Below are 27,359 nucleotides of genomic sequence, written 5' to 3'. Positions count from 1 at the left end.
GCTGGTTTTTTGCTCATCTGGATGAAAATTCAGTCTGTCTTTGTGGTGCTGCCTCAGTGTGGCTTCGTTTCCTCTCTTCCAGGACTCGATTGCAGCTTTATCGGACACAGAAGATGGGCTGGGGAGTGCGAACGATGCAGGACATTCCGCTGGGAACCTTCGTGTGCGAGTGAGTTGTTCAGCTTCCACTGGCTCAGCAAAGCCATCCCTTCCCAAAGCCATCCCTTCCCAATCCTATCCCTTCCCAAACCCATCCCTTCCCAAACCCATCCCTTCCTGAGGGCCAGGACGGTTCTCTCCTCTGTAAGGAGAGGTTTTCACACAAATCAAACTGGTATCAAGCCAAGCTGCCTGCCCTCACTCAGAGGGTTCTGACTCCACTTCCTGCTCCCTTTGTCCTTTTCCTCATAGGGTGGAGCTTTTCCCATCCCTCTCCATCTTTAAAATCTGTGCTCAGCTCTGACCCCTCAGAAACACAAGTGATGGGAGAAAACCACACTTGGATTGTGCTGCAAATATGCTCAACTCAGGTGTCACTGTGGATGTCCAGGGCAGTTTGGAACTATTTTTTTATGTGGGATCTTTTTATGTTTCAATCCTGCCTTCTCCAGAGGTTTTCCAGTGTCACAGCTCTGGCTTTAGTCTGATTCAGCAAAACACTGAAGCACATGTTTCAACCCTGATTCAATAAAGTAATTAAACCCAAAAATGTTCAGATTTACGTCAACTGAAAAACCTGCCATCAGACCCTACAGTTTTAGGCTTTAAAGTGGTAAATGTACTTTATTAAATATTTTGGGAAGTGTTTTCTTCATTGCAATACCACAGTGAGTTAAGACCTTCTCAGTAAGGCTGGGCTTGTGCCCATCATGGAAGTAGGTGCTGGGGGTTTTAAGAACTAGTTATTGATGCTTTTTGGTATTGGGGTGGGGTATTGAGGAAGATTATTGCAGTATTTAGAAGAAAAAATAAAGGAAAAGATAAATCTGCAGTGAATGGGCCAAGTATTTCTTCCATGTTAGGAGCTGCCAGATGCTAAAATGTTTTTTTAGAGATAAGGCCAAAACCTGCTGTTTGTGGGGAGCGTCTCAGGTCTGACGTCACACAGGGCTTTCCACAAGCACCAAAGGTCCCAGTGCCCTGAGACAAGCCAGTGCCTGTGAGTGAACTGCTCCCAAAGAAAAAAGGCCCTGACTTTAGCAAATCCTGCTGGAATGGCAGCACCCAGGAGGAAGAGGCAGTGAACAGGCAGCCCAGGGGTGTGGTGAGCACAGGCAGTGCACTGTGGAGCACATGGAGCTGAGGGGGTGCAGATACCACAGCCTGGCTCTGCCCCCTACCCTTGCCAGGAGCTGCTGACACTCTGTCAGTGGTAGGCACTGTCTTCATTATCTAAATGAGCTGCATACTAATAGCTGAGCTAATTTATGTCTTGCCCAGGTGCATTCCTCCTTGACTCCATCACTCTCACACGTTAGTTTGTCACTCACCAACTCTATTTGCTCATTCACCAAGTCAAAGTCCTCTTCTCCTCAGTCCAGCTGAACTGACGTCCTTCCTGTGATTCTTTATGAACAAAAACCTGTAAATGTGATTTCTTCTTTCCCTCCTCTCTGGCAAAGCAGCCCCGGTGCCAGCAGTGCTTGGGGGCTGTGCCTGCACGTGGATTGGCTCTTCTGGAAGAGTGTTTTGTGTTAAACATCTGGATTAGAGCCCTGAGTTGCTTTGTGCAGTGGTTGTTACTCTGCTTTGGGAGGATAATTGTGTTGGTGTAAGGGTGACCTTTACTCTGTTACTTTTCATGGATGGGGGGCAGGTCTGGATAGTTCTCACCACACTTTTAGGGTTGGCCCTGACTGTTTCTGTGTGTAAGTGCCTTCCTTATACACATGCTGTTTTTCAGCCTGCTCTGTACTTCAGATACCTTTCAACTTTTCTCTATAATCATTCCCAAAATGCTTTCCCTTTCCTGCTTGCACACTGTCCCTCTGGGAGCACTGAGCAGAGCTCAGAGCAGTTTGGCAGCTGGGAGCCAGGCACTGCCAGCACGGTGGCCTGGTCCTCCCATCATCATCTCCAGGGCTCCCCAGACCCCCCAGCAGCTCCAGATCCCAACCAACATGGGATTGTGAAAGGCAGGTCCTGCTTGGCCAGTCTGATCTCCTTCTGTGACAGTGACAGCTCAGTAGATGAGGGAAAGGCTGTGGGTGTGTCTGTCTAGACTTAAAGTCTTTGGCACTGTCTCCCACAGCATCTCCTGGAGAAACTGGCTGCTCATGGCCTGGACAAGGGGACTGGGCACTGGGTGAAAAGCTGGCTGGTGGCTGGGCCCAGAGAGGGGAACGGAGCTAAATCCAGCTGGGACCAGTCACTAGTGGGGTTCCCCAGGGCTCAGGAATGGGGCTGGCCCTGTTTATCATCTTCATTGATGAGATCTGGACAAGTGGATCGAGTGCACCCTCAGCAGGTCCACAGATGGCATCCAGCAGGGTGGGATGGCAGGAAGGCTCTGCAGAGGGATCTGGACAGGCTGGATCCATGGGCTGAGGCCAGTGGGCTGAGGATCAACAAGGCCAAGTGCCGGGTCCTGCCCTTGGGTCACAACAACCCCATGGAATGCTTCAAGCTGGAAAGCTGAAAAAGGCCCTGGGGGTGCTGGTCAACTGGTGACATGAGCCCAGGTGTGCTCAGGTGGCCAAGAAGGCCAGTGGCATCTTCACCCATATCAAGAATAATGTGCCCAGCGGGCCCAGGGCAGTGCCTGTCCCTGTGCTGGCACCGCTGAAGGGAACGGAGCTGGGAAGGGGCTGGAGGAGCAGGAGCAGCTGAGGGAGCTGGGGGGGGCTCAGCCTGGAGAAAAGGAGGCTCAGGGGGGACCTTCTGGCTCTGCAACCCCCTGACAGGAGGGGGAAACCGGGGGGGGTTGGGCTCTTCTGCCATGTCTCAAGTGAAAGGACATGGGGAAATAGGCTCAACTTGCACCAGGGGAGGTTCAGATCAGATATTAGTAAAGATTTTTTGTGGAAAGAGTGGTCAGGTTTTAGAAGAAGTTGCCCAGGGAGGTGGTGGAGTCACCATCTCTGGAAGTGTTCCAAAGGTGTCTGGATGGGGCACCTGGGGACATGGTTTAGTGGTAGTGCTGGACTGATAGTTGGACTGATAGTTGGACTGAATGATCTCGAAGTTCTCTCCTAACCTGGGTGATTCTGTGATTCTGTACCAGCCTGGGGACCCTTCAGTGCATCCTGGAAGCAGCAGCTCAGTGAGGGACGTGTGGCAGTGTCACCTCCCAGCCCTGCTGGGCTCCCGTGGAGATGGGAGGCTCTGCAGATGCTCAGGGGGGTGTTTGTGTGCAGGTTTCTCCCTGGCCTCCAGATCTGTTGCTGCTCAGAAGCTGCTGTTGCTCACCCTGTTGCTGATGTTGCTGTGGGTTGTGTTGGATCTGTTCTGTTCATCCTTAGTTGGTAGGTGGTGGAACTGCTCGTTCTGGAAATGGCCCAGCTGGAGCTGGCTTTTGTTGGAGAGCCTGGGAATTAGTGGGATGCAGAAACCAGAGGTTTGTGAGGATCTGGTCTGTTCCTTTCACATCCATTGAGTGGGTTTTGGATATTTAATTTCTTTTACAGTGATGCTTAGGAAGATCTGCATCAAACCAGGTATTTTAGCCACACCTTCAGCCAGAGAAGCCCCAGGTGTCCTGTCTCCCACATCCCATGGAAAACACTGGAGCCTGTGGACTGAATTCTTATTGCTCTTGATTCTTCCCTGGAGTGTGCTCTGATCACAGAATGTTAAGGTTGGAAAAGACCTCCAAGATCATCAATTCCAGCCTAAGTCGAGTCCTCAATCAACCTGATTGAGTGGTGATGAGTGCCTGTGTAAAGCTCTGGGATGGATTTATTTGCCATCACTGTGCTGAACATCTTGCTGGGAAGAAAGACTCTGGCTTGACCACAGGAGTTCTTAAATAAAGGGGCTGCTGCTCCTGCTCTTTTTTGGGTACCTCTTGCACATCCTTCCCTGACTTTGGACCTGGAAAATCAGGGAACCATTTGTATCTGTAAACAGTCTTGGAAAGGAAATGAGTCACAGGAATAGTCTTTAATGGAGCATCAAACCAACAATTTTTAATTAGATTGTGGTATTTTATTTCATGGAATTCTAAACCTGCCGTGGCTGTCCCTGGGCAGGGAGCCTCTCTGGCCAGCATTATTCAGCTCTTCTCAGCTGCTGCTGGGCCAGGCCACAGCCATTTTCCTCCCTCTCTGGCCATCACCTTCCTCTGCTTCAGGTCACCAAGGAGCTTGTGATTTCCAGTAATGCTGCAGCCTTACAGGAGTGCTTTATAAATAACAGGATGCAGGGAGGGCAAACAGGAGGCTCATGTGTGGCTGCAGCCTCTGCTCTGGCAGAGCAGCTTGGCCACATCACTCAGGCTTGGGAACTGCAGCCAAATGATCCCTCATCACAGAGCCTGTGGGTCCTCTTCAGGTTCGTGTTTCGTGGCTCTGCTCCTCCCCAGCTCAGAGTTAAATGCTGCCTTGAGCCACAGGGGGATTGGAGATGCTTGGTTAACACTTGGAATGTGCCTCAGAGCTGCAGAGGAGTGTGAGAGTGGCTGCTGGGCGTGGAATTCTGTTGATGCTGCAAAGAATGTTTATATTTATCTTTATATTAGATAATATTTATTCCTAGTGTGAATCCTTTGCTTATAATTAATTAGTGTTTTATTGCAGGCTGGGAAGACTTACATGCCAAAATCATAGAATCCCAGACTGATTTGGGTTGGAAGGGACCTTAGAGATCATCTGGTTCTACCCCCTGCAGGACACCTTCCTCTAGACTAGGTTGCTCCAAACCCTGTCCAACCTGGCTTTGGACACTTGAAAACCTGCTGTGCTGTTGCTTCTTTGTCATCTCCTCTGTGTCTCTGATCACAAGCAGGTCAGGACAGGAAGGGTTGAACCTTGACAGGCCAAAACTGTTTAAAATGGAGACAGGGAGACAGATGTGGGAACACCAGTGCAGTGGGGACCCCTGCAAGAAGGGGATTTGCACCAAACCCAGCACCTCTCTGGGTGTGAAAGGTGAGGGGAGTATTTAATCCTTCTCAGCAAGCCCAGCCTAAGCAGCTTCTGCTTCAAGCTCCTTGGAGGACCTGCTGGTTACTGCCTCGTACCTGGTTTTACAGCAAGGTGATTGTAGCTGGGATCACAGCTTGGATTTATTCTGGTTCAAGAGGGACTGAGAAAGAAGCCAAAATCCTTCCAGGGATCCTGTCAGGTTAGGTTAGACCTAAGACTTTTTTAAAACAAACCTTTTTAAGGTATGAAGCCTTTGTAATTGGTCAAGATAGTCTGGAAATAACAGGAAGGGCAGACCCAAACCTTTTGCTTTGGGATGTGAACAGCACAAGCACTGCAGGGGTTATGGGAGAGCCTTGAGTCTGACCAGGAACATGAGGAGAATTGGGTTAATGTGTTGATCTTGGCCAACAAAGAGATTTGCAAATGGAAACATAGTTCTCAGGAAAAATATAAATTCTGTTGGAAGTAAGACTCCATTTTTGATATTGAAAGTGTTGCCCTGAAAAGCTGGAGTCTGGAGCCAGGTTTAAGCTGGCAGAGCTCTGTTTGCCCGGGTAGCTCAGGGCTGACCAGCACTGCTGAGGCTGTGGTTGCCATCTGTGGCTGGGCTGGACCCCTTTCTTTCCCTCTTCCCAGAAAGAGGTGTTTAAACCCAAGCTTGAGCATCTAGAGGCTGGGGACAGAGTGAGGGGACAGGGCCAGGCAGGAAGGGACCTGGGAGTGCTGATTGACAGCAGCTGAACATGAGCCAGGGGTGCCCAAGTGGCCAAGAGGGCCAATGGATCCTGGCCTGGATCAGGAACAGTGTGGCAGCAGGAGCAGGGAGGGGATTCTGCCCCTGTGAGGCCACCCCTGGAGTGCTGTGTCCAGCTCTGACCCCTCAGCTCAGGAAGGACATGGAGGGGCTGGAGCAGGTCCAGAGAAGGGCAACGAGGCTGGGGAAGGGTCTGGAGCACAAGTGCTGTGAGGAGAGGCTGAGGGAGCTGGGGGGGCTCAGCCTGGACAGGAGGAGGCTCAGGGGAGACCTTCTCACTCTCTGCAACTCCCTGCCAGGAGGGGGGAGCCGGGGGGGGTCGGGCTCTGCTGCCAGGAACCAGCAGCAGGACAAGAGGGCACAGCCTTGAGCTGCCCCAGGGCAGGTTTAGGTTGGCCATTGGGCAGAAGTTGTTTGCAGAGAGAGGGCTCAGCCCTTGGAATGGGCTGCCCAGGGAGGGGGTGGAGTCCCCTTCCCTGGAGGGGTTTGAGCAGAGCCTGGATGTGGCATCAGTGCCATGGGCTGGGGGACAAGGTGGGGTTGGGTCAAGGGTTGGACTCCATGATCTCAGAGGTCTTTTCCAACCTGGCTGATTTTGTGATTCTGTGATTCTGTGATCTCATTTGTGCCCCTGCTCTGTCTGCAGGTACGTGGGGGAGCTGATCTCCGACTCCGAGGCAGACGTCCGTGAGGAGGACTCCTACCTCTTCGACCTTGACAACAAGGTACTGTGTCTGAAGGTGTCCAGTGAGACAATCCCAAGGTCTTGCCTCTCCAAAGGAGCAAAGAGAATACTTCCCTCCATCTTCTTGTACAGCATGTTCTGAAAGTCTGCAGAGAGCAGTGAACCGCTCAAAACAGTAAACAGGCAAAATATAGTTGAGGTAAGACTTGGAACAGTAGTTGAGGTCAGACTTAGGGCTGGTTAAGGTGGCAGCAGAGCCCAGCAGCACTGGCCACAGTGGCACCTGCTGCCCACACCACTTCTGATGCAAGATGATCTTCTGACAAGCCCCTCTGGGCAGCCTGAGGTTGGTTGTTGAGTTTTTGGTACCCTCGTGTGTATGTGCAGACTGGCACCTGTGTTGGTTACCAGCTCTGTGAGCTCTTCATTAAATGATGTGCTGAAAGACTGAAAAAAACCCCAATAAACCCTGTTCACTCATAAAGGGATCCATCAGATACCTTGGCAAGGGCTTGAAGCTCGTCCTCCTGCTCTTTCTCCCTCTCTGCTCTGCTCTTGGAACAGAAGTATTGCTTTCAAAAGTACAATCTAAAACTTCAGACTTCCCTTGGGAAAGAAGAAGAGGAGAAGGGTGAGCTGGGGTCTCAGAGGAGCAGGGTGGCTTCCAAGGAAGGCTGTAAAACACTCTGTGTCTTGTTTCTGTCACCAGCTTGTGGCAGAGAGCTTTGCTTTATTTTTTTGCCCTTTTTTTTTAAAAGTGACACACATTCAACAGCTGAAAAGAGATAAATAAAGAGTCTGGTGGTTGGTCTGCAAACAGTGCGGTCAGACTGTAATTAAGAAGTTGAAAAGCAGCAGGGACTTCAGCCTGGTTTGTGCATTTATGAGCCCACCTGGGCCTTGCCTTGCCTTTGGGATAGCCCTGGCTCTCTGCCTTGAGGGAGAACTGGTGTTGGCTCTTGGGAAGCCTTCAGGGAAGCCAGGGGGGAGACCAAGGTGGAGCATCTGTAGAAAACCAGGCACCAAGTCATTGAGGGATGGTTAAAAACCACCCACTGGGCCAGGCAGAGGAGGTCAGGGCAGAGCCAGCAGGTCCTGTGGCCTCTGGAGTGATGGGGGATTACTAAGGGTGTGAATCCCAACCCTGGAAGGGCCTTGGGGTCCTGAGGTTTGAAGGAATGGCCTGAGTGGACTTGTGCTGTCATGAAAGGCTGGTTGGGTGGCCACTTCTGTTGTCCCTGTTCCTTGAGCTGTCACTCACAGCCACGTGCAAGGTGATCATTCCCTGTTCCAGGTGCTGCAGTCCCATCCCTGGATGTGGCAGTGGGTGATGTCCTAACCCCTCATGGCATTTCCATGGATGAAACTGAGGGAGTGCTGGGAATTATTTATTTATGCAATTGGAGCTGGTGACACTGTGTGTGATACAGGCCCATGGGGGGTGATGTCTCCCCTGTTGCTGTGATGGTGTGACCTGGCACAGCTCAGCCATCAACGAGCCCGAGGTGCCTTCCCAAAAGGGACTTGGAGCACCACTAATGGATCCTTTTGCTTTTGGCCTCTTTGCAACTGAAATTACCTTCTGTAATTAAAGTCTCTGCTTTGCACAGTCATTCTCTGCTGGAATAAAAAAAAAAGCCCTGAGGGGGGTTCTTTTATTTTTAAGGAAAACAAAGTATTACTGCTCTCCGGGCTCGCTGGAAAGGGAATTTCTGTGTTCTCACTTTCACTCTTATCTGCAAAACCCTGTGTTTTCTTGAGGCTCTGGCTTTGTGTTTCCTGGCTGTCATGTTCACTTAGAGGACAGAACAGATGCCTGTTCCTCCATCCAGTGGCTGGTGACAGAGTGTCTGCATTGAGCATCAATCCCACTGTGCCAAACTGGTGCTTGGGCAGGGCAGGGCTGGGAGAACTGGTGTGCCAGGCAGTGTCACGGGCATTGTGACGGGTCTTTGAGCTTGTGGGGGTAGAGTGCTGTGCAGAAAACTGTGTTGTCAGGGTACTGGTGCATATAAAAGTGTGTATGTGTGTGTGTGTGTGTTTTCAGTCCCTTTAAACCCACACTGGGTGTCCTGCTGTGGTTGTTCCTCTTGAAGTTCTCCAGGGGAAGATCGTTTGTTTTCATTTATCAAAGAGCGGCGACGATCCCAAATTTCACCTCCTCTAATGCAAGGTGCCACGTTTCTCCTGCAGGATGGAGAGGTGTACTGCATAGATGCCCGTTTCTATGGCAACATCAGCCGCTTCATCAACCACCTCTGCGAGCCCAACCTCATCCCGGTGCGGGTGTTCATGTCCCACCAGGACCTTCGCTTCCCCAGGATCGCCTTCTTCAGCACCAGGCACATAGAGGCTGGAGAGGAGATTGGGTAGGTGCTGCCAGGGCCTGCCTGCCACCCTGGGGAAGGGCACTGGGTGGAGGGGTGAGGGCTCTGCTGCCCCTGAGCTGGTTCACCCCATCCCTTTCCTCCAGCACCCTCAGGGATCCTACAGGTGGATCCATCCCCTGGAGGTTTGCACAGCCCCAGGCTCGACGTGACTTGGACGTGTCCACTTGTAGCCCTGAGACCTCCCCATGTGCTGGGCTGATCCCACAGCGTGGGCAGCAGGGGAGGGGGGGATTCCAGTGATCCCAACTGGAGAGCTGCCTCCAGCTCTGGGGAACAACATCAGGAGGATGTGGAGCTGCTGGCGCAAGTCCAGAGGAGGCCATGGACATGCTCCAAGGGCTGGAGCCCCTTTGCTCTGGAGCCAGGCTGGGAGAGCTGGGGGGGTTCACCTGGAGGAGAGAAGGATTCAGGGAGACCTGAGAGCCCCTTCTGGTGCCTAAAGGGGGTCCAGGAGAGCTGGAGAGGGACTGGGGACAAGGGATGGAGGGACAGGACAAGGGGGAATGGCTTCCCAGTGCCAGAGGGCAGGGATAGATTAGAGTAGATAGTAGATGAGGGTGGTGAGGCCCTGGCATAGGTTGCCCAGAACTAGCAACACTTCTTGGTCTGCTGGAGTTATTGCCACGGAGATGCAACCTGCTCTAGGGAAAGGTGTCTGTGCCCTTTGCAAGGGAGTTAGAACAGGATGAGCTTTAAGGTCCCTTCCCACTCAAACCATTCTACAAAAGAGAGGAAATGTAGGTTAGACAGAGGGAGAAATCCTTCCCTGAGAGGGTGGGGAGGCCCAGAGAAGCTGTGGCTGCCCCATCCCTGGAAGTGTCCAAGGCCAGGCTGGACGGGGCTTGGAGCAACCTGGGCTGGTGGAAGGTGGGGTGGAATGAGATAGAAGGGGGTGGAATGAGATGATCTTTAAGGTCCCTTCCAGCCCAGACCGGTCTGTGATCCTCAGATTGTGCCGTGCTGATCTCGGCCCCTCTTTGCTCCTCCTGCTGCTGTGCACTGACCCCCTCTCCGTGTCTCTCTTGCAGCTTTGACTACGGGGACAGGTTCTGGGACATCAAAGGCAAATTCTTCAGCTGTCAGTGCGGTTCACCCAAGTGCAAACACTCGAGCTCAGCGCTGGCCCAGCGGCAGGCGAGCACCTCGGCCCAGGACACGCAGGAGAACGGGCTCCCCGACACCAGCTCTGCCACGGCAGCCGGCCCCTTTTGAGGCTCTGCTTCCCCAGAGACTGACTGCTTTTAACCCTGTTAGATTCACATACTGTCCGAATTTCCATTTAAAAGAGAGGGGGAAAAAAAAAGAAACAAAAAAAGGAGAAAAAAAAAAAGAAAACGAAACAAACAAACGAAAAAAGGAAAAAAAAAAAGAAAAAAAAAAAAGAAACCAAACCTGCTCAAGGAAAGCCAAGGGTTCGAGACGCTTTTAGGGCTGTGCCACCGACTGTTACTCGAGGGATAAGGAAAAGCAAATCCCACCTCCGTGATGTTGTTCTCCCCTCCCTGGTCCTGGAAAGCTGCTGGTTTTCCCAGTGGTGTGTGGAGGGGTGGCTGGAGCAGTTCATTCCTCAGGAGCTGCCCCCTGTGTGACCGTGCCGAGTGTTTCAGAGCCAAGGAGAGCTGCCCGTGCTCCGACTCCCTGGTGGATCCTCCCCCAGTCCCCTCCGGCTCACGTGTCACGGACTGGGAACACTTGCTGGGACTCTGCTTCTGGGAGCGGGAGGTGCTGGCTCTGGGTTTGCTGGGCACAGCCCCGGGGCAGGTTCTGCTGGTTGGTTTTTGTTGGTTTGGTTGGTTTTTTGGTTGGTTTTTTTTTTTTTTGTTCTAATTAACAATCCCCCCCCCCCCCCCATCTCGCAGGACGTCGTGGTGGGGCCTTTGCCGAGGAGCGACGGGGCCTTTCTAACAAATTCCCTCCTTCCTTCCCAAATCCCACGGCTTTTCTCTCATCTGATGAGAAGGAAGCCACGCTCCTTCCAACCCCTGGCTCTCTGCAGAGCCCACCCCGCTCCCTCCTGGGCCTCCTCCGTTACAAACCAGCTCTGCCCACGACCCTTGGCTGTGTTCCTGCCTCAGTGTTGGGCTCCTCCACGAAGGATTTCCACCCTGTCCCACTAATGGTTTTTAGAGAGAGAGAGAGAGAAGGTCGAAGAGGATTTTACAAGACACTAATTCCTTAAGGAAACGCCGTTTTTTTTCCTTTTTTAAAAGATAAATATGGATGATATATATATTATAGAGAACCTTGACTGGCTGGGGTGAAGAGCAGACGGGACATGTCACGGTGAGAAGATCCCAGATGCCACCAGCTCGTCTGTTCCCATCACTTTGCCCAACCCTGGGCACCTTCAATTGATTTTTAAGTCACATGCTCTGAAGTTTCAATGGACTGTTTTATTTTTTACCATTATTGAAACATTGGGGACAAGCATTAAAAGACTAAAGCGAATTAAAAAATAATAATAATAATAATTTAAAAAAAAAAAAAGCCACACAAAAAAAAAAAAAAAGAAAAAAAAAACACCAAAAAAACCAAAATGACAACAAAAAGAAACCACAAAACAAAACGGTGCTGATTCTGGTGTGATTTTTGCTCACCACGTGAATATAAACTTATCAATTGTATAAAAAGAACAAAGTGATTTTAGTATAAAAATGCAGGAAAAAAAAAACAAAACTTTTTTTAAATTGTTAGTATTGTAGTGTGAATAAATTTGCCATCACCTTTTGTGTGGTGGCTGGGCAGGTCATTATCTTAATTTTTTTTTTTTTTTTGCATATATCTTTAAATACTGTAATTAGTGCAGTAACAAGTTTGTTTTTTTTTTTTTGTTCATCTCTTCTAGAACATTCATAATGCCATCATGTTTATTATTATTATTTTTTTTTCTGTTCATGTTTTTGACAGTTTTAAAGGAGCAGCCTTTTGGCTCTGATCATTTTCTTGTTCTGTTTTCAATGAAATCAATAAAAAAAAGAAAAAAAAAGTGCTTTAAAAAGAGTTTGGCTGTTGTTTTTTTTTTTGTCTCCGGGGGGGATGAACCAGGGTGGGGGTGGCACTTTCATGAGCTTGAAAATGAAGAAAGAACACAAAAAACCACCCTTCCTGCAAAGAAAAGCAGCCTGACTGTGTTTGCTTCTTATTCTGGGGGATTTTGAGGTAGTTTTTTAAATTTATAAAATTAAAAAAAAAAATAAATTTTTTTAAGATTTATAATCCTTTAGTCTTAAAGTTTGGGAGCCTGGATTCCAGTTGCTGGGTGGGTAGTGCTGGGCTGAGCTTGGCACAGGTTTTGGGGGACCCAAGATGCCTCTTCATCCCCCTGCCAGGGGGAAATGAAATAAAATTTAATCAAAAATACCAAGTGAAGGGGTGAGGGGGAGAATTTACCTGTGAACAAAGCCTGGGGATGTTTCCCGTCATAGAAAGAGTGATGGAGATGGAGCACAGGGCTCTGCTGGGTTTGGGGGTGCTGTGGGTGCAGGTCCTGGTTGGAAAGGCTGTAAATTCCATGTACTGGAAGTGATATAACTTCTCTAAATTTTTAATTAACGGCAGCCAGTGGCTGGATTTTTTTTCACAGACTTGTCAGTTTGATCTTTAAACCACCAAAGCTTCGAGTTTCTCTGGCCTGGCTCTGATGAGCTTCAACAAACAAAGCCTGAGGGAGATGAAGATTGGACATCTCAAATTTATGGTCTTTCAGCGACGTGTTGGACTCACCAGAAGATACAGAGAGGATTAATAAAGACATGAGATGGAGACTCTCTAAGGGAGAATGATAAGAGAACCAAAGAATGAGGACCAAATTAGCCAGTAAATGATACAACACTAATTAATTAAGAGAACCGTGTAACTTGGAGCCAATGAACATTTGAATTTCTTTGTTTGCGTAAATGTGTAAATGCATGAGAAGTCCTGAGAGGGACACGTGGCTGGAACGGTTCTCTGCCTGTCACTGGCCAGAATAAAGCAATGCCTGGCTCACCAACACTTCAAAGGTGGCCTTGGAGGGTTTAATTTCTGTTTGGTGTCACCAGGGGTGTCCCCCCAGGGGTGCCAGCTGTGGGTGGGGCTGCCGTGACTAAGCAGAGCCAGCGTGTGCCCTCCCCATCACCCAGCCCCAGGAAAACCAGCCACTCTGAGTCACTGCCAGTCAATAGCTCATAAAAATATTCATAAAGGGGAGGAAAAGCCCGGCCTGATGCCAGCAGGGATGGGGGAGAGCAGGGAGGGCTCTGCCTCACCCACTCCCCCACCTCTCCCCCGCCTGGCAGAGCCCCGGGGGTGCCCTCATCCTCCTCACTCACAAGTCAGGCAGCTCGAGGTGGTCAATAAATTGTGGGGTCCGTGGGTTGGGTTTGTTTGATGAGAAATGATGGATTTTTGCCTCTGGAATGGCGAAGGTTTCCGTTCAGAACACCCAGAGCTGCCGGGGACACCGGGACCCTCGGGGGCACCCACGTGCCCTCACACGTCGGGACTGTTGGACTGCGGGCTAATTGTGATAACACAGTTCAGTGTCATGTCATTAAACACTCCAAGGAGAATAAAGGGCTTTAATTGAAGGGGAGAAGTGGAAAACCCCCCAGAGAAATCTGCTCTCTGAGTTTAACTTCCCTGAAATCAGTTGTTCCCCTGGGTGTTTTGGGTGGCATGTGGGGACGCCTGATGGGGGCCCTGGGTGTCAAACACAGTCCCAGGTAACCCCCAGCACCTTTGGGTGATGCCTTTGCTTTTCTGTGCAGATAACTGCAAGTTGAACATCCAGTTAATGCCCCAGCACATTTCCCCAGGGAAAGGGGAAAGGGGGGTCTCCTTTAACAGGCATTTCTGCAGTGCTGGGGGGCTCCAGCTCAGCGGCTGCTCAGGGGGTGGGGGGGCTAAAGGGCCACTGCTGCCTCCTGCTCCCCCCTGATGTGGATCTGAGGGCTCTGGGGTCCAGGGGAGGTGGGCAAAACCACTCCAGCCACTCTGCTGACCCCTTTTGACTGGTGGCCATGGGTTGTTGAGCCACTTCATCCTAAAGCTGCTCCAATTTTAATGGGAGTATTTTACCCCGAGGTTGAGCTGCTCCTTCCCTGCCTGAGGGCTCCTTACCAAGGAGGGCACAGCCCGGCTGCCCCAGGTGGCTGCAGCCCCGACTTTGTTTTTGTTTGAGAGAGATGTTTCTCTCCCTTTAGTGCAGTGACAGCATTACAGCTCCAGGCTTTGTTCTGGAGCAGCCAGGACTCGTTTGCTCGTGGCAGTGACCAGCACGGGGGGGATTGCTTCTCCTTTTCTCCCCTCGGCACTGCTGAAGATGCAGAGAGACTTTCAGTCGTTCATTGGCCTTTTCCCAGGGATTTTGGCATGCTTTGGGATGTCCCCATGGTCAGCCAGACATCCTGGAGAGTGGGACTGCAGCTGGATGCTGGCGGTGGGTGCTGAGCTCAGGTGGGGTGTGGGGCTGGAGGTGCATCCCACAGCATTCCACCCTCACCCACTGGGCTGGGAGGGGGGCACCAGGGCAAACCCCCTGGTTCCACAGGGCTAGAGGAGATGCCACTCTCCTGCCAGACATGGAACATCCCTGCTCCCCTTCTTTTTTCCCACCAGATGCCCCCAGTGAAAGTCAGGCCAAGGTGGGGTGGCACAGTGTGTCTGCACTGAGCTGTGGGATGGGGTGATGGCCTCTTTTGGGGGGCTGCCCCCTCCCCCAACTTGGGGTGCAGGGGGGGATGGGGTAATTCACTCCGGGGGAGCAACCAGTAATTTGGGGGGCATTGTAGGGGCTCAGGGGCTCCTTCAGGCCCAGCTCCCACACACCCCACTCCTGGTGGGCATCGGCCCCACTAGAGCATCACCCAGGACCTGCCCCAAGAGGGTCACCTGCTCCAGGGCCAGTGGATGGGATGTGGATGGGTCAGATCCAGCTGGGATCACAGGGCACTTCCCCCTGCAACCCCCCTGCACACTGAGCAGGCCATGGAGCTGAGGAGCTGAGCTGGCTCACCTCTCTGGGGGCTGCTGGACATGGGGGCGATAGAAAAGCACCCAAAGGCAGCTTAGAAAGGCACTCAAAAGGCAGCATCCATCGCCCTGAGCTGACCTGGGCCAGCAAAGCCACTCAATTATCCTGAAATACTGGAGCTTATCTGGCTTCTCTTTATAGACTCCATCTCTCCTTTTGTCCCTCAACACTGACCTCCCTCCCCAGGGAAATGGAAGTGAGGGTGATGGTTATCCTGCAGCCCAGGTAAGAGTTATCAAATCTCTATAAATGTGGAATTTCAGCCCATGTCTCATTCCTGAGCCTTCGCCAGAGCTGGAAGAAATATTAGTTTATCTCTCCTCTAGCACAGAATATTCCCTCGCTGCCGAAGGAGCTTCCTTATCACCCTTTTAATTTCCTTTTCAGTGCTATGGGCAGGATGAAAAGCCACTGCTATCACTGGGAAAGGCCTCCATGTCCTGGCTGTGAGATCACACCAGGCTGAGGTGTAAGTTTGAAGGCTGCAGATGGGATGGGAGTGATGAGGCAGGAGAGGGGAGAGGCGCTGATGCCAGGGGAGGTCGGGGTCAGCCCTGTTCCCCCTCTCCAGGTATTATTTCTAATACTAGAAAAAGCAAATATTGCTGCCTGTGAGCCTGTGAGCAGAGGTGTGTCTCCATTGGGAGGGGGAGGTTGGACAAGCTCAGCTCCAGAGTTTTCCTGCTCGACTCTGCCTTTGAAATTCTGTTTAACCAACGTGAGAGTCATCAAAGAGGACTCAGCCCCTCATGGCTGCCCTAAGCACCTGCTGGGGGTCCCACCTTGCTGGTGACACTGGACAGAAGACACAGGGGAGGATTAAATTCCTCATTCCATGAAGTTCCCCAGCTGACCTGGTGGGAGCAGGGCATGGGCACAGGGAGCCAAGGCTTTGTTTAAATCCTTGGAGCTCTGCTATCTAACAGGAATGACAAGAGATTACATTAGGGAAAGGCCTGGCTGTTTAAGAGGGATCCATTTGCCAACTTTCCTGGCTGCAGAGGCCTTTAATCCTTGGCAGGAATAGGCAGTGTTGGACACAGGGATCCCACGAGCCCCATTCCCCACTGAGGGGGGTTTCAAAGGCCATAAAACACCTCCAAGCCCGGGCAGAGCCAAGTGCCTTTGGGCTGAGCTCATTTTAAGGAGGTGGCTGGGGAGAAGGGCAGGGAGCTCTGGGGGGATCAGAGATCACAGAATCACAGAATCACAAAATCAGCCAGGTTGGAAAAGACCTCTGAGATCATCGAGTCCAACCCTTGACCCAACCCCACCTTGTCACCCAGCCCATGGCACTGATGCCACATCCAGGCTCTGCTCAAACCCCTCCAGGGACGGGGACTCCACCCCCTCCCTGGGCAGCCCATTCCAAGGGCTGATCCCTCTCTCTGCAAACAACTTCTGCCCAATGGCCAACCTAAACCTGCCCTGGGGCAGCTCCAGGCTGTGCCCTCTTGTCCTGCTGCTGGTTCCTGGCAGCAGAGCCCGACCCCCCCCGGCTCCCCCCTCCTGGCAGGGAGTTGCAGAGAGTGAGAAGGTCTCCCCTGAGCCTCCTCCTGTCCAGGCTGAGCCCCCCCAGCTCCCTCAGCCTCTCCTCACAGCACTTGTGCTCCACACCCTTCCCCAGCCTGGTTGCCCTTCTCTGGACCTGCTCCAGCCCCTCCATGTCCTTCCTGAGCTGAGGGGCCAGAGCTGGGCACAGCACTCCAGCTGCATTTTGCAGTTGGGATGCTTTTCCCTTCCCCAAGGAAAGGGGGAACAGGTTGAGTGTCACCAGCTGAGCCTCTTTACAGACCAATTTACCCCTTTTCCAGCTGCCTTTCCAGGCACTCCTTTAAACCCCAGTGCTGGGAGTTGGGTGCTGGTGCCTGTTTTGGCCTCTGCTGTATGAACACAGGGGTGAGGGGGTGCTCTGTAACCAAATAAGCTGGAGCAGAGGTAAGATGAGGTTTCTGTGGTGTTGATAAGGTAGAAAATATTAAGATTTTTGGGCTAGAATTCTTCTCTGCTGGAGGGTTGCTTCTGCACTGTGCTAATCCCTTGGGATCCTGGGAATGTGGGTATCTGGAGCCCACTGTGCTGAGGATCTAAAACACCTGGTGATGGAGAGCTCCCCTTCTGAAGGAGCCTCCATCTGTGTTTTCAGAATGGGGTTGATTTAAATGGTGATTTATTTGTCTGTGATGTGTAATAAGCTCAAAAAAAAAATCAGCAATCCTTGTTTGAAAAGCAGAACGACATGCAAGGAATCATTGAGGGTTTTCTTCCTTCTTTCAGAAAGTGTAGTGGCAATGAAATAGCAGTGATGGGTGAATAATAAAAACCTTCTGTGTGGCTCACTCATGCTGGATAAAGGATAAAGCCCCACTGATGCAGAGCTCAGGGTGAGCAGAAAATATTCCACCTGAGCAGCAGCAATTAGTGCATTTGGCTTTGCCTTTGTTGTGCTCTGTAAATATAATTCCAAGCAGCAAATAAGCAGATAAGCTTTACCCAGACATAATATGACAAATATCCCTTTCTTCTGCCTCTGCTGGGAAGAGAATTTCTCTCTAGTTGTGCAGCTGTTGGGGGAAAATAGCTGGAATAAATTGCCAGGGAGTTTGTGAGCAGCAAACATGGCCCTCACCATTAGCAAAGTGACTGTACAAATGAGCAAAAAGGGGCTGGGGAGAAGATTCTCATTTATATTGTGAATATCCCTTTGACACAGGCTCGAGCTGGAAGAAGTTCAGGAACTTTGGTGGCACAGAAGTGTTTTGTTTTCCTGGTGTTGTCTGTGCTCTCCCCCCTGCTGCAGGAGCTGCTCTTCTGCCACGGGGCAAATCCCTGGAGCTCTTCTGGGTCGAGTCAGGAACCCCCAGGATGCCTTGGGGTGGAGAAAGAGCAGGAGCTGATGACTCAGTGGGCAGAGAGGAGGTGCTCAGCACCAGCAGGGACTGGAGCAGGAAAGGGCCAAAGTGCTGGATTTAAAGGGGAGGCAAACCAGAATCCAGGCAACTTTTGTGCTGCTGCACATTCCCTGCCTTCCACTGGGCTGTAAATCCTCCTCTTGGGCTCAAATGTGGTTGAGCTGCTCAGCTGTGAGACCTGCACCTGCCCTGCTCTGCCCCAGGGTTGGTTGGGGTGGGTGGTGGACAAGCAATTCCCCCCCCTTGCCCCTCAGTCCCCCCCAGGAAGGCTTTGGATGTTCTGAGTGTCCTTAGGTAGTTCCAAGTAGCCTGATGGATCCTCCTACCCACCCCTCTACCCAGCACATCATCTCAGAAGCTGAAAGACCTCTTTGATTCTGTTTCCCATCCGTAAAATGGGAATAAAACTTCCCAGTGGGTCCCTTTGGGCTCCTGGCTTTGAAAACCTCACCCCAAGGCAGCAAGAACTAGTGAGGGGCTGCTTTGTTGGATCCTGGTTGTGGCTGTGGGAGGGGACCCCCTGCTTGCCTTTTCCATTCCACAAATGGACTAGAAAACCAGGGATTTGGGGGCAAACCTGGGGAGATAAAGACAGAGCCTGGTATAATATTGATTTGTAAGAGGACCAAGTTGCTTCTGTAAAACTACCCTGGAAAACATCCTCAATTCTTTCAACAGACAGATATTTTTAATTATTTTTTTTTTGGCTATGAAAGTATTATTGTGAAGGGGAGGGAAAATAACACCAAGTGACCTGGGAACCTTCCATCCTTGTCTCTCTGTGCAGTGGATCTGCTGGTGAAGGTGGTGTTACACCCACAGGCTGGCTGTGCTCTGAACTGAGGTGAAGGTGTATCTGTGATGCTCAGTGATCTCCAGGACACACAGACCCTCCAGCTCAGCTCCCTCAGAGCAGGACTCCCACCAGCAGTGCAGTGTCTGCTGGGACAGACAAGTCATGTCCCCAAATACAGTGATTCCTGGCTCAGGAAGAGATGCTTTGAAGGGTTTCTCTGTGCAAAGGTTTAACTTTATGCAGACAGATGCACCTCACTTCGGGTGAGGGTGGTGCCCACACACCTGGGAGGTGACAGTCCCTGCTCCTCCCTGGCACTGCAGCTCTGTGGCCTGGAAAAGCTCTTTCCTGACCCTCTGCTTCTGCAGGAAGGTGCTGTTTGCTGCCTCTGTGTTTGCCCTGACTACGTGTGGAAACCTCTCCTGAGGGTAAAAATCCACCTTGGTTTGGGTGGTGCCTCAATCTCCAGCTCTGCTGACCTCAGCAAAATAATTTTTTTCCAGTTATTTGCGATAATTCTTCACAAGCTGCTTGCACAGAAAAGCCTGACAGGGGCTGTGTGGCTTGGTTAAGCCTCAGGGGAGGTTTAGGTTGGATATTAGGAAAAGGTTCCTCCCCCAGAGGGTGGTTGGGCACTGACCAGGCTCCCCAGGGCAGTGGGCACAGCCCCAAGGCTGCCAGAGCTCCAGGAGGGTTTGGACAATGCTCTGAGGGACAGGGTGGGATTGTTGGGGTGTCTGTGCAGGGCCAGGGGTTGATCCTTGAGGGTCCTTTCCAGCTCAGGATGTTGTGGGATTCTGTCAGCACAGATTTCCCTGGCCTGGCACGGGAAGGGAGGTGCAGCTGCCCAAGGGAGCTCCTGGTGCTGAGCCCTCCCTGCAGCCCTGTGTGATCCCAGGATTGTCACATCCCATGGCCCTGGGCAGGAGGAATCTCACTCTGCAGTGCCTGGTTCCTGCTGGGGCTGGGCAGGGGATGGGGACAGAAAAGGGGGCCCTGGGAGCCCCACGGGGGGGGGTTCATCAGCCAGACCCCAAATGTTCCGTTTCCCCAGCACAACAGTTTTGCTGCATATTGGATTCTGTTAAAGGAATTCAATTTAGGAAACATTATGCCATGGAGAGGAGGAGAAGGGCAAAACATTATGGCTAAATAATTCCAATTAACCATTCCAGACCTTTCTGGCTAATTCAGTTGAAACAAGTGTTGCCTGGTGTGCAGGCCTGCAGAGCTCAGATCCTCACGCAGCACCAGGGAGTGTGGCAGCCAGGATGGCTTTGCCAGCCCAGGGCTGGACCCGAGGAGATGCTGTTTTGATGTTACTGAGCCTTATTTCCTGAAGCAAAACAGAGAAAGGAAAATCTGGACAGTGAAACAGAGCTCGGGCACCCCTCGTGCTGTCAGTCCTTGCTGCCCCTTCCCTTGGCACATGCAACCATCTTCCAGCTAATTCTTAAATCAGTGTAAACATCAAAGTAGTGCCTGGAACGAGGTAAATGATCTAACTCAGCTCTGCTTTGGAAAAACAACCCAAATGTGAAGCTTTAGCAGGAGTCTGGAGATCAGCCACGTGTTTGGGAGCCAGCAGATGTTCCTGCTAGGTAAAGTTAAATTCACTCTTCACATTATTCATTATTTTTCTAAATAGTTGCCCTTGGTACTGAGACCAACAAGTGTCTCTTTCCCTTCCCCAGCTGCATTTCAGGCCAGTTCCTGGATTTGGATGAAATATTTACCCATGGCTGAACTGTTGAAAATTCCTGGGATTTCAGCTCAAAATCGAAGGAAGCTCAAGCATGTAGAGGTTTGGGAGGTGCTGTAAAACCCTGACCAGCCTGTCTGGGCTTGTGCTGGGTTTTATCCTCCCCATCTCTCTGCAGTTTTATGGGATCACAGAATATCCTGAGCTGGAAGGGACCCACTAGGACAATCCAACTCCATACACCCCAAAAATCCCACTGTGTTTCTTCAGGGAACACCTTCCCTGAGCTTTGTAGCCACCTCTAGTTCTTTCAGTCCCCTTCTTGATGTCCTAAAAAACTACAGTGAAGAGCTGAAAACAGTTGTGGTTTTGTTTGCTGGTTTCATTTTATTTTTCCCCAAACGTTTACAAGCCTCCCTTGGCCACTTGTCTAAATACATTTTCCCTCTGATTGTTTTCCTTTCTGGTTGGAAGTTTTCATTTTGATTATGAATTCTTTGGGTCAAAGCCCCCGTGTTTGTGTCAGTTCATGAAGTGGGTGGTCACTGATGCAAACAACCTCTGCAATGCACTGTAAACTCTCCAATCTTTTGGTGCCTTTGGTTTTCAGCATCGTGGAAAACCCTGTTTTTCTGCTCAATCTGTTGTCTTTTCTACTCTTTTCCAATTTTTTTACGTATTTGCATTCTCTAATTTGATATTTGTCTCGCTCCTCTCCCTGTTGAGGTTTTCTCCCCTTTCTCCCCCTTTTCTCCCCTTCTAGTTTTTGTAGAGGGAGACACAAAAAGCTTTGATTTTCCTCTTAGCAGGAAAAGCAGCTCCCACCCAGGGTGACCCGACCTGGTGCTGCTCAGGCCCTGCTGGGGCTCAGCGTTTAAGGCCAACCTGCTCCTACTGTTTAAAAAAACCAAAATGACCTATAAGTGCCATTTTCTTGGGGGGTTTTGCTGTTCTGAGCCCTCCAGCTCCCCCCACCTCCCCAGCTGAGGGTACCCCCAGGTTGGGTTTCTTTCTGGGCTGTGCAGAGGCTTTTTTCCACCTCCTGCTTCAAAAGTAGCAGAGCTCTTGATGTCAGTTCGTGCATCTTTGCTCTGCTGGAGAGGTGCAGGTCTGGGAGCTGTCAAGGAGGCTCTTTTATGAGCACTTGAAAGGTAAAAAATATAAAGAAACCGGTGCTTGAAGAGTGGTGAGGACTAATGAAGCTGTTTTATCTTTGCCATTTGTATGTACACAGGGTGGGGGGAAAGGGAATCCTACAGAGCACAGCAAACACATGTAGGGCAGAGCAGTTAATAGGATGAAAATGAAATCAGTACCCAGGACTTAACTGAGGAGCTCTTGTTGTTCCCATCCCATGAAAAAGGGCCCCCCAAGATCAGAGATGCCAAACACTTGCTGGATTTGCAGCCTCCCGCGGGCTGTGTCCTGCAGGTCACTGACAGCACCAGGAAAGGCTGTTTGGGGCTGTTCCCTCGGCAAATAATGAGAGAATAAATGAGGATGCAGCCAAATGATCCTCCAAACTGAAAGAGAGGAGGTTTGGGTTGGATATCAGAAAAAAAGCTCTTCCCTGTGAGGGTGGGGAGGGGCTGGGATGGAATTCCCAGAGAAGCTGTGGCTGCCCCATCCCTGGAAGTGTCCAAGGCCAGGTTGGACAGGGCTTGGAGCAACCTGGGCTAGTGGAAGGTGTCCCTGCCCATGGCAGGGGGTGGCACTGGATGAGCTTTAAAGCCCCTTCCAATCCAAACCAGTGTGGGATTTTTTGATCCCATAATATTTAGGGTCAGTCCCAGCCCCCGAACTCCTGTGTGTGTTTGTTTGCAGCTCCATGCAGGGAGGTGATCCCCTCCTGAGCAGGGAGAAGGTTTGTAGGGTCCCAAGGCAGGGAACAACACTTCACTTAGAAAACACTGAGCTCCTTTGCTCTCAGGCCACTTGCACAGCGGGCCTGACGTGTTTAGTTCCCGGTGAAGTGGAAAATGCAGCTGTTCCCAAGAACTAATCCCTTAATAAACTGTCTGAAATAGGAACAGCAAAGACCCACTGAAGAGAAATATTCTAAATACTGAGCTGGGCTGCTCAGAAACTCTGTCCTATCAGAGGTTTTAGGACTAAAGCAACCAATTTCTAATTAAAATACTGATTTTTCAGTTGGTTTTTTTTTTGTGGGGGGGAGGATTTCTTGGGGTTTTTTGGGGTCTTGGCTTTTTTTGGGGGGTTGAGTATTTTTGGAGTAGGGTTTTTTTGGCTTTTTGGTGGGTTGTTTTGGTGGTTTTTTGGTTTGGTTTTTTTTTGTGGTTTGTTTTTTTATTATTGTTATTTTTGTGGGGTTTGGTTTTTTTTTCTTTTTTTTTTGTTTGGGATTTTTTGGTGGTTTTGGTGTGGTTTCCTCCTGAGGAACTCAGCACTCAGTACAACACGTTTTTCATCTCCAGGAGCAGCTGAAGGTGTGGTGGGGAACAGCTGCTGATGGTGGTGTGGTACCCAAAGGGGCAGGGACACCAAATTTCACTATATACATGGATATATAGATGTATTAAAACTGTAGATACCTAAATATAAATGGATATTGATGTGTTTGTGGTGCAGCACTGGATTCTGCCAGGCCAGGACTTGTGTGGTTCCACCTCAGAAAACTAAATAAACCAACAAAAAAATCAGATGTCCTCATGCACATGGACATAGAGGTACACTTAAAACTGTAGATTACCAAAATATCAGTTTATACTGACATGTTTGTGGTGCAGCACTGGATTGTGTCAGGCCAGGACTTGTGTGGTTCCACCTCAGTTCTGATGCAGGGACGGAGCGTTTCCGTCCACGGTGGGGCTCTTTGCAGGAGGGACATTCCAAAATCCCAACTTATTTAGAAACAGCTTGTATAAAACTATCTGGCAGGTCCCAGGCAGGCACTGGGCATCAGCAGAGCCCTCAGGCAGTGCCATTCCAGGTGGCATCGGGGGCCAGCAGGTGATCCCTGCCCAGCACGTGCTAAAACCCCTCTGCAATCACTCAGTGCCAGGACACGGGGAGGTGGCACCTCAGGAACACGGCTCTGCTGATTTATGATGCACTCAGGGCTCTCCAAAGACATTATTTATCTGCATTACTGAGAGGACTTAATTATTCCTCCTCACATCAGAGGCGCTGAGAGCTTCTGTTACGCAGAAAAATCATTTTAATCAGCAAACAGAGCCCACGCCACGACCGAACAGCCACTGCAAGGGAAGTCAGGGGGCTCAGGAGCTGGTGTTTCAAACAGCTGCCCGTGCCTGAACTGCACAGCCCGACCCACAAATGAGGGAAACTGCCCAAATGCAGCAAAGCTGAGCAAGCTTTTTGGTGGGCTGTGCTGCAGAAGAGGCCCAGCAATGCCAGAAAATGGGAAATTAGAGGAAGAAGCTGCAGCTCACAATTTCACGTCCCAAGAACTGGCAAGAACGGGGGTTAAAACAATAAATAAAGTAAAGCAAGAGGCCCATTTTCTTGTCTGAGCTTTGGCAGCAAGTGGAGTCTAGTGGTCAAAAGAGGGGCCTTGAAGGTATCTGGCAGCTTTTTGCAAGCACTGAACCCATTGCCAGCTTCTGGAAAACAAGCACACTGGAAACGTCTCCGAAGCATTTCCATCTTCAAAAATTACTTTAAGGCAAAGTTTCAAGAAGTGTTTATAGCCCTGTGGGATTCTCATAAGCACCTCAGCAAGAGGCACCCAGCTCCTGAGGCTGCGTCCTGATGGAACCATCTGACTGCAGAGATGCTCCTGGTGCCCAGGAGAGCCGATGTCCCCGTGCTGGGGGGGGGACACACCTCCCCCGGCAATCGCCCTTGCAAATCGTGCGGCTTTCAGAGTCTAAGAGAGAATCCTACTGAACTGATGGGGCCGCCCTGCTGAGCGCCGGGAGGTGACAACCGGGGTGACACTCGCGCTCAGAGCCTGGGAAGCAGCTCCCGCTCCCGGTGGCACCCCCAGCCCCTGCCCCACTGCCCCGCCTGGGGTGAGCGGAGCTTCACTTCTGTCCGTGCCGGAGCAGAGGGCGCTGGAGCCCCAGAAAACTCCCGAGGATGCGGCGAGAGGCTCCAGACCCGCCCGGCTCCTGCCGCCCCCTCCGCCCGCTCCGCCCTGGGCTCCCCCCGCTCCCGCCGCTCCCACGGCCGCTGGCACTTCTGGGGGGGGCTGCAGAGGGGCTGCACAGGGATTCAGCTGCTCGCTGGGGTTTGGCGGCGATGGGTTTTTACCCCTCGCAAGGGGCTCGCGGGTGGGACCCGCCGGGGAGAGGCGGAGGAGGGAGGGGATGGTTTTCCTTCCCACCCTCTCCCAGCAGCTCCGGGCAGTCCGAGGAGCCCAAACCTTCTTCGTGTTTCTGTCCCTCGGCCACCAGCTCAGGGCAGACTGTGCTCCTGGCCCTCCACTGGACCCCTTGGGTTTCCAGCCTCTTTTCCTTGACATCCTGAGCCAGCTCTGAGCAGCTGCAACTTCTCGCCGAAGGAAAAAGCACCTTAAAATGCCGTTGATCCCCTGCTTTTGTATTTGGGATTGTCACTAATTAGCACCCTCTTAGCCCCTCTGTGCTCTGTAACCTGAAGAATCACAGAATCATCTATGTTGTAAAAAAAACAAACCTCTGAGATCATCGAGTCCAACCGATGACCCAACACCACAGAAGGTCCTCAGATTGCTTATTTACCACTTTAATGCAGTAATCTTGCTCCACTGACTGTTTTACCCCTGCCCCGGGACCCTGGGGGTTGATTTTCAGGCTTTCCCACATTTCTCTTTGGCTGCACTCTGCTCCCCTCTGATACCTTGGTAAGACAAGAGGAAATGGCCTCATGTTGCTCCGGGGGAGGTTTAGATTGAATATTAGGGAAAATTGCTTCTCCCAAAGGGTTGTCAAGCGCTGGAACAGGCTGCCCAGGACAGTGGTGGAGTCACCATCCCCGGCAGGATTTAAAACACCTGTGGATGTGGCACTTTGGGGACAAGGGGGTTTGGCAGCGTTGTGTAAATGGTTGGACTCGACGATCCCAGAGGTATTTTCCAGACTCAGCGACCCTGTGATTCTATTTTCAGGGGAGCTCTGAGTCCTTTAGACTCTCCCCTCTGCAGCGGGTGGAAACGTGGCCCCTGCCTGGGCTGCTGCTGCTGCTGCCCCTGGCTCATGGCACTGCCAGGCTCACAGGTCGTGGTCCCTGGGCATCGACCCCGGGGCTGCAGAAGACAGTCTGGGAGGCTGTAGGGCCGTGACAAGGGGAATCACATCCCTGAGAGCTCATCACTTCTCCAGCCAAAGGTGGGGCAGGTCCCTCCTTCCCACGTGCAGACAGCGAGTCCCCGAGCTGTGCTTTGTCCCCCGCCTGTAGGTGTGAGGGGTCTCCTGGGCAATGAGCTCATCACAGCCCCAGAGGTTTTGCTGACTTGTAATCCCGACCTTCTCCCACCGCTGAGAGAGAGCAGCTCCCCCTTCCCCCTTCCGTTTAGCGGCTGTGCACTGGGGATAAGTGAGATGCTTAAAGGATTAACTCCTCCTGTTCCTCAGCCTCTCTTCCCTTTGCCATGTAAGCCAACAGAGAGAGTGTGATAGAGATTGCTGTGACCACAAGAGATTAATTAAACAGTAAGCCCTAATTACTGAGGCTAAGGCTGACCGACTTACTGTGCCTGTAAAATAGCTGAATACTTAATTTAGCCTAGAATGTGGACGTAACTTTCGCCATTAGCTGAATAAACAAGGAGCACCCAAGCTAAACGGGTTGGCTGCCTGATGGATGAAGGGTTATAACTCTCCTGGCTCAGGTTTTGGGTGCCCTCCACCTCCCTCTGCCCGGCCACAGCATTTTTGGGAAGGGGGAGCTGCTTTATAACGCACCACCGTCCCTCCAGCCTGGGGGATTCCCCGCCTGTCAATAGTGTTCAGCTTTCAGGCTGCTCATCGAAGTCGTTGGCATTTGCATTTCACTGCAGGTTTGGAAAAAAACAAAACGAGCGGGGAAGACACTGAAAGGCGTAAAACAAAAGCAAACCCCAAGTCCCAGCGCAAGGCAGTGGAAGTAGGGCATCCAGCTCCTATTCCTGCCTTTCAATACCTTCCTTAATAATAACAATAATGGGTTCTGAGGAGTGAAAGTTAATCTGTAGCTCCGGAGCTTTTGTATTGTGTTTCTCCCTTTCCGTGTGCATTAACCTTTCAGATCTTGGGAGGCTGTGGGGTGGGCATTGCTTTTTTTAATTCCTATTATTCCTGCTCTCTGCGTGGCTCCCGATCCGGTCCTAGACACGGGACCCATTAACTGTAGCTCACTGAGCACTTCCTCAGACCTTCAGTCTGCCTCGGAGATTTGTCTCTGAGGTGGATTGGAGGTCCCGAGGGGGTTTGGAGCTCTGCTGATCTGAACACTTTGCAGAGGAGGAGAGAGAAACGCAGGATCGAGGAGATGATGACTGAAAGAGGGAAAAGACAAGCAAAGGACATCTTGATTCCTCTTTCAAGATGGGGGAAATATGGTGATTTAAAGGCCTGGGGTGTGTCTATGTACCCTTTGGTAATGAAGCCCTGGGGGCTCCCAAATCTCCTGGTTTTGATTCATCATTTTTCCAGCAAACAATAGTGCTCAGAGTGGCACAAACAACACCCTGTTGGCCACAGTAACTCCTGCATCTGCAACGTTTGGGGAAGGGGGAGAAGTTACCACTGCACTGGCTTTGTGTTGTGCCTGTACGTGACATCCCAGTGAATGTATCTGCAATAAAAATGAGTAAAAACGAGTGAAAATATATCTTCAGTAAAAATGAGTTAAATGCCCAATTTTTAAGGCAAATCAGCCCCCATTTTTTGCACGCATCATTTTGTGCCATAATGGGAAACTCCTCCTTGTTTTCTGTCATCTGACCAAGTGGCACTAAACCCTATTCCTTTTCCTGCATTAAAAGGACTCAAACCATCCTGAAACTGGGAAGACTTGGGATGTGCTGGTGAATGGATCCAAAGATACCCCAAGGAACATCTCCCTGGGATGTTTTCC

At 51.1% G+C, this 27,359-nt stretch overlaps 1 protein-coding gene across 11 annotated transcripts in view; it reads left to right on the top strand.

Moving 5' to 3' along the window:
• Window positions 1-11,382, top strand: part of LOC135425159 (histone-lysine N-methyltransferase EHMT1-like) — a 130,187-nt gene extending 118,805 nt beyond the window's left edge. For 10 of the 11 annotated variants that reach the window (XM_064677149.1, XM_064677152.1, XM_064677151.1 and 7 more), the window contains 4 exons: window positions 83-169; window positions 6,488-6,566; window positions 8,720-8,895; window positions 9,945-11,382. In XM_064677149.1, the coding sequence (XP_064533219.1) occupies window positions 83-169; window positions 6,488-6,566; window positions 8,720-8,895; window positions 9,945-10,128 (526 nt within the window). In that variant the 3' untranslated portion in view covers window positions 10,129-11,382. Of the gene's footprint in view, window positions 1-82; window positions 170-411; window positions 2,779-6,487; window positions 6,567-8,719; window positions 8,896-9,944 lie in introns of those variants that run through there. The other variant, XM_064677153.1, reaches the window with a different exon arrangement.
• The last annotated feature ends 15,977 nt before the right edge of the window (window positions 11,383-27,359 follow it).

This window comes from Pseudopipra pipra, chromosome 20 (assembly GCF_036250125.1).
Source record: "Pseudopipra pipra isolate bDixPip1 chromosome 20, bDixPip1.hap1, whole genome shotgun sequence".
NCBI lineage: Eukaryota > Metazoa > Chordata > Aves > Passeriformes > Pipridae > Pseudopipra > Pseudopipra pipra.
The sequence above is the reverse complement of the archived record's forward strand: the minus strand, read 5'-3'. Positions and strand labels throughout refer to the sequence as shown.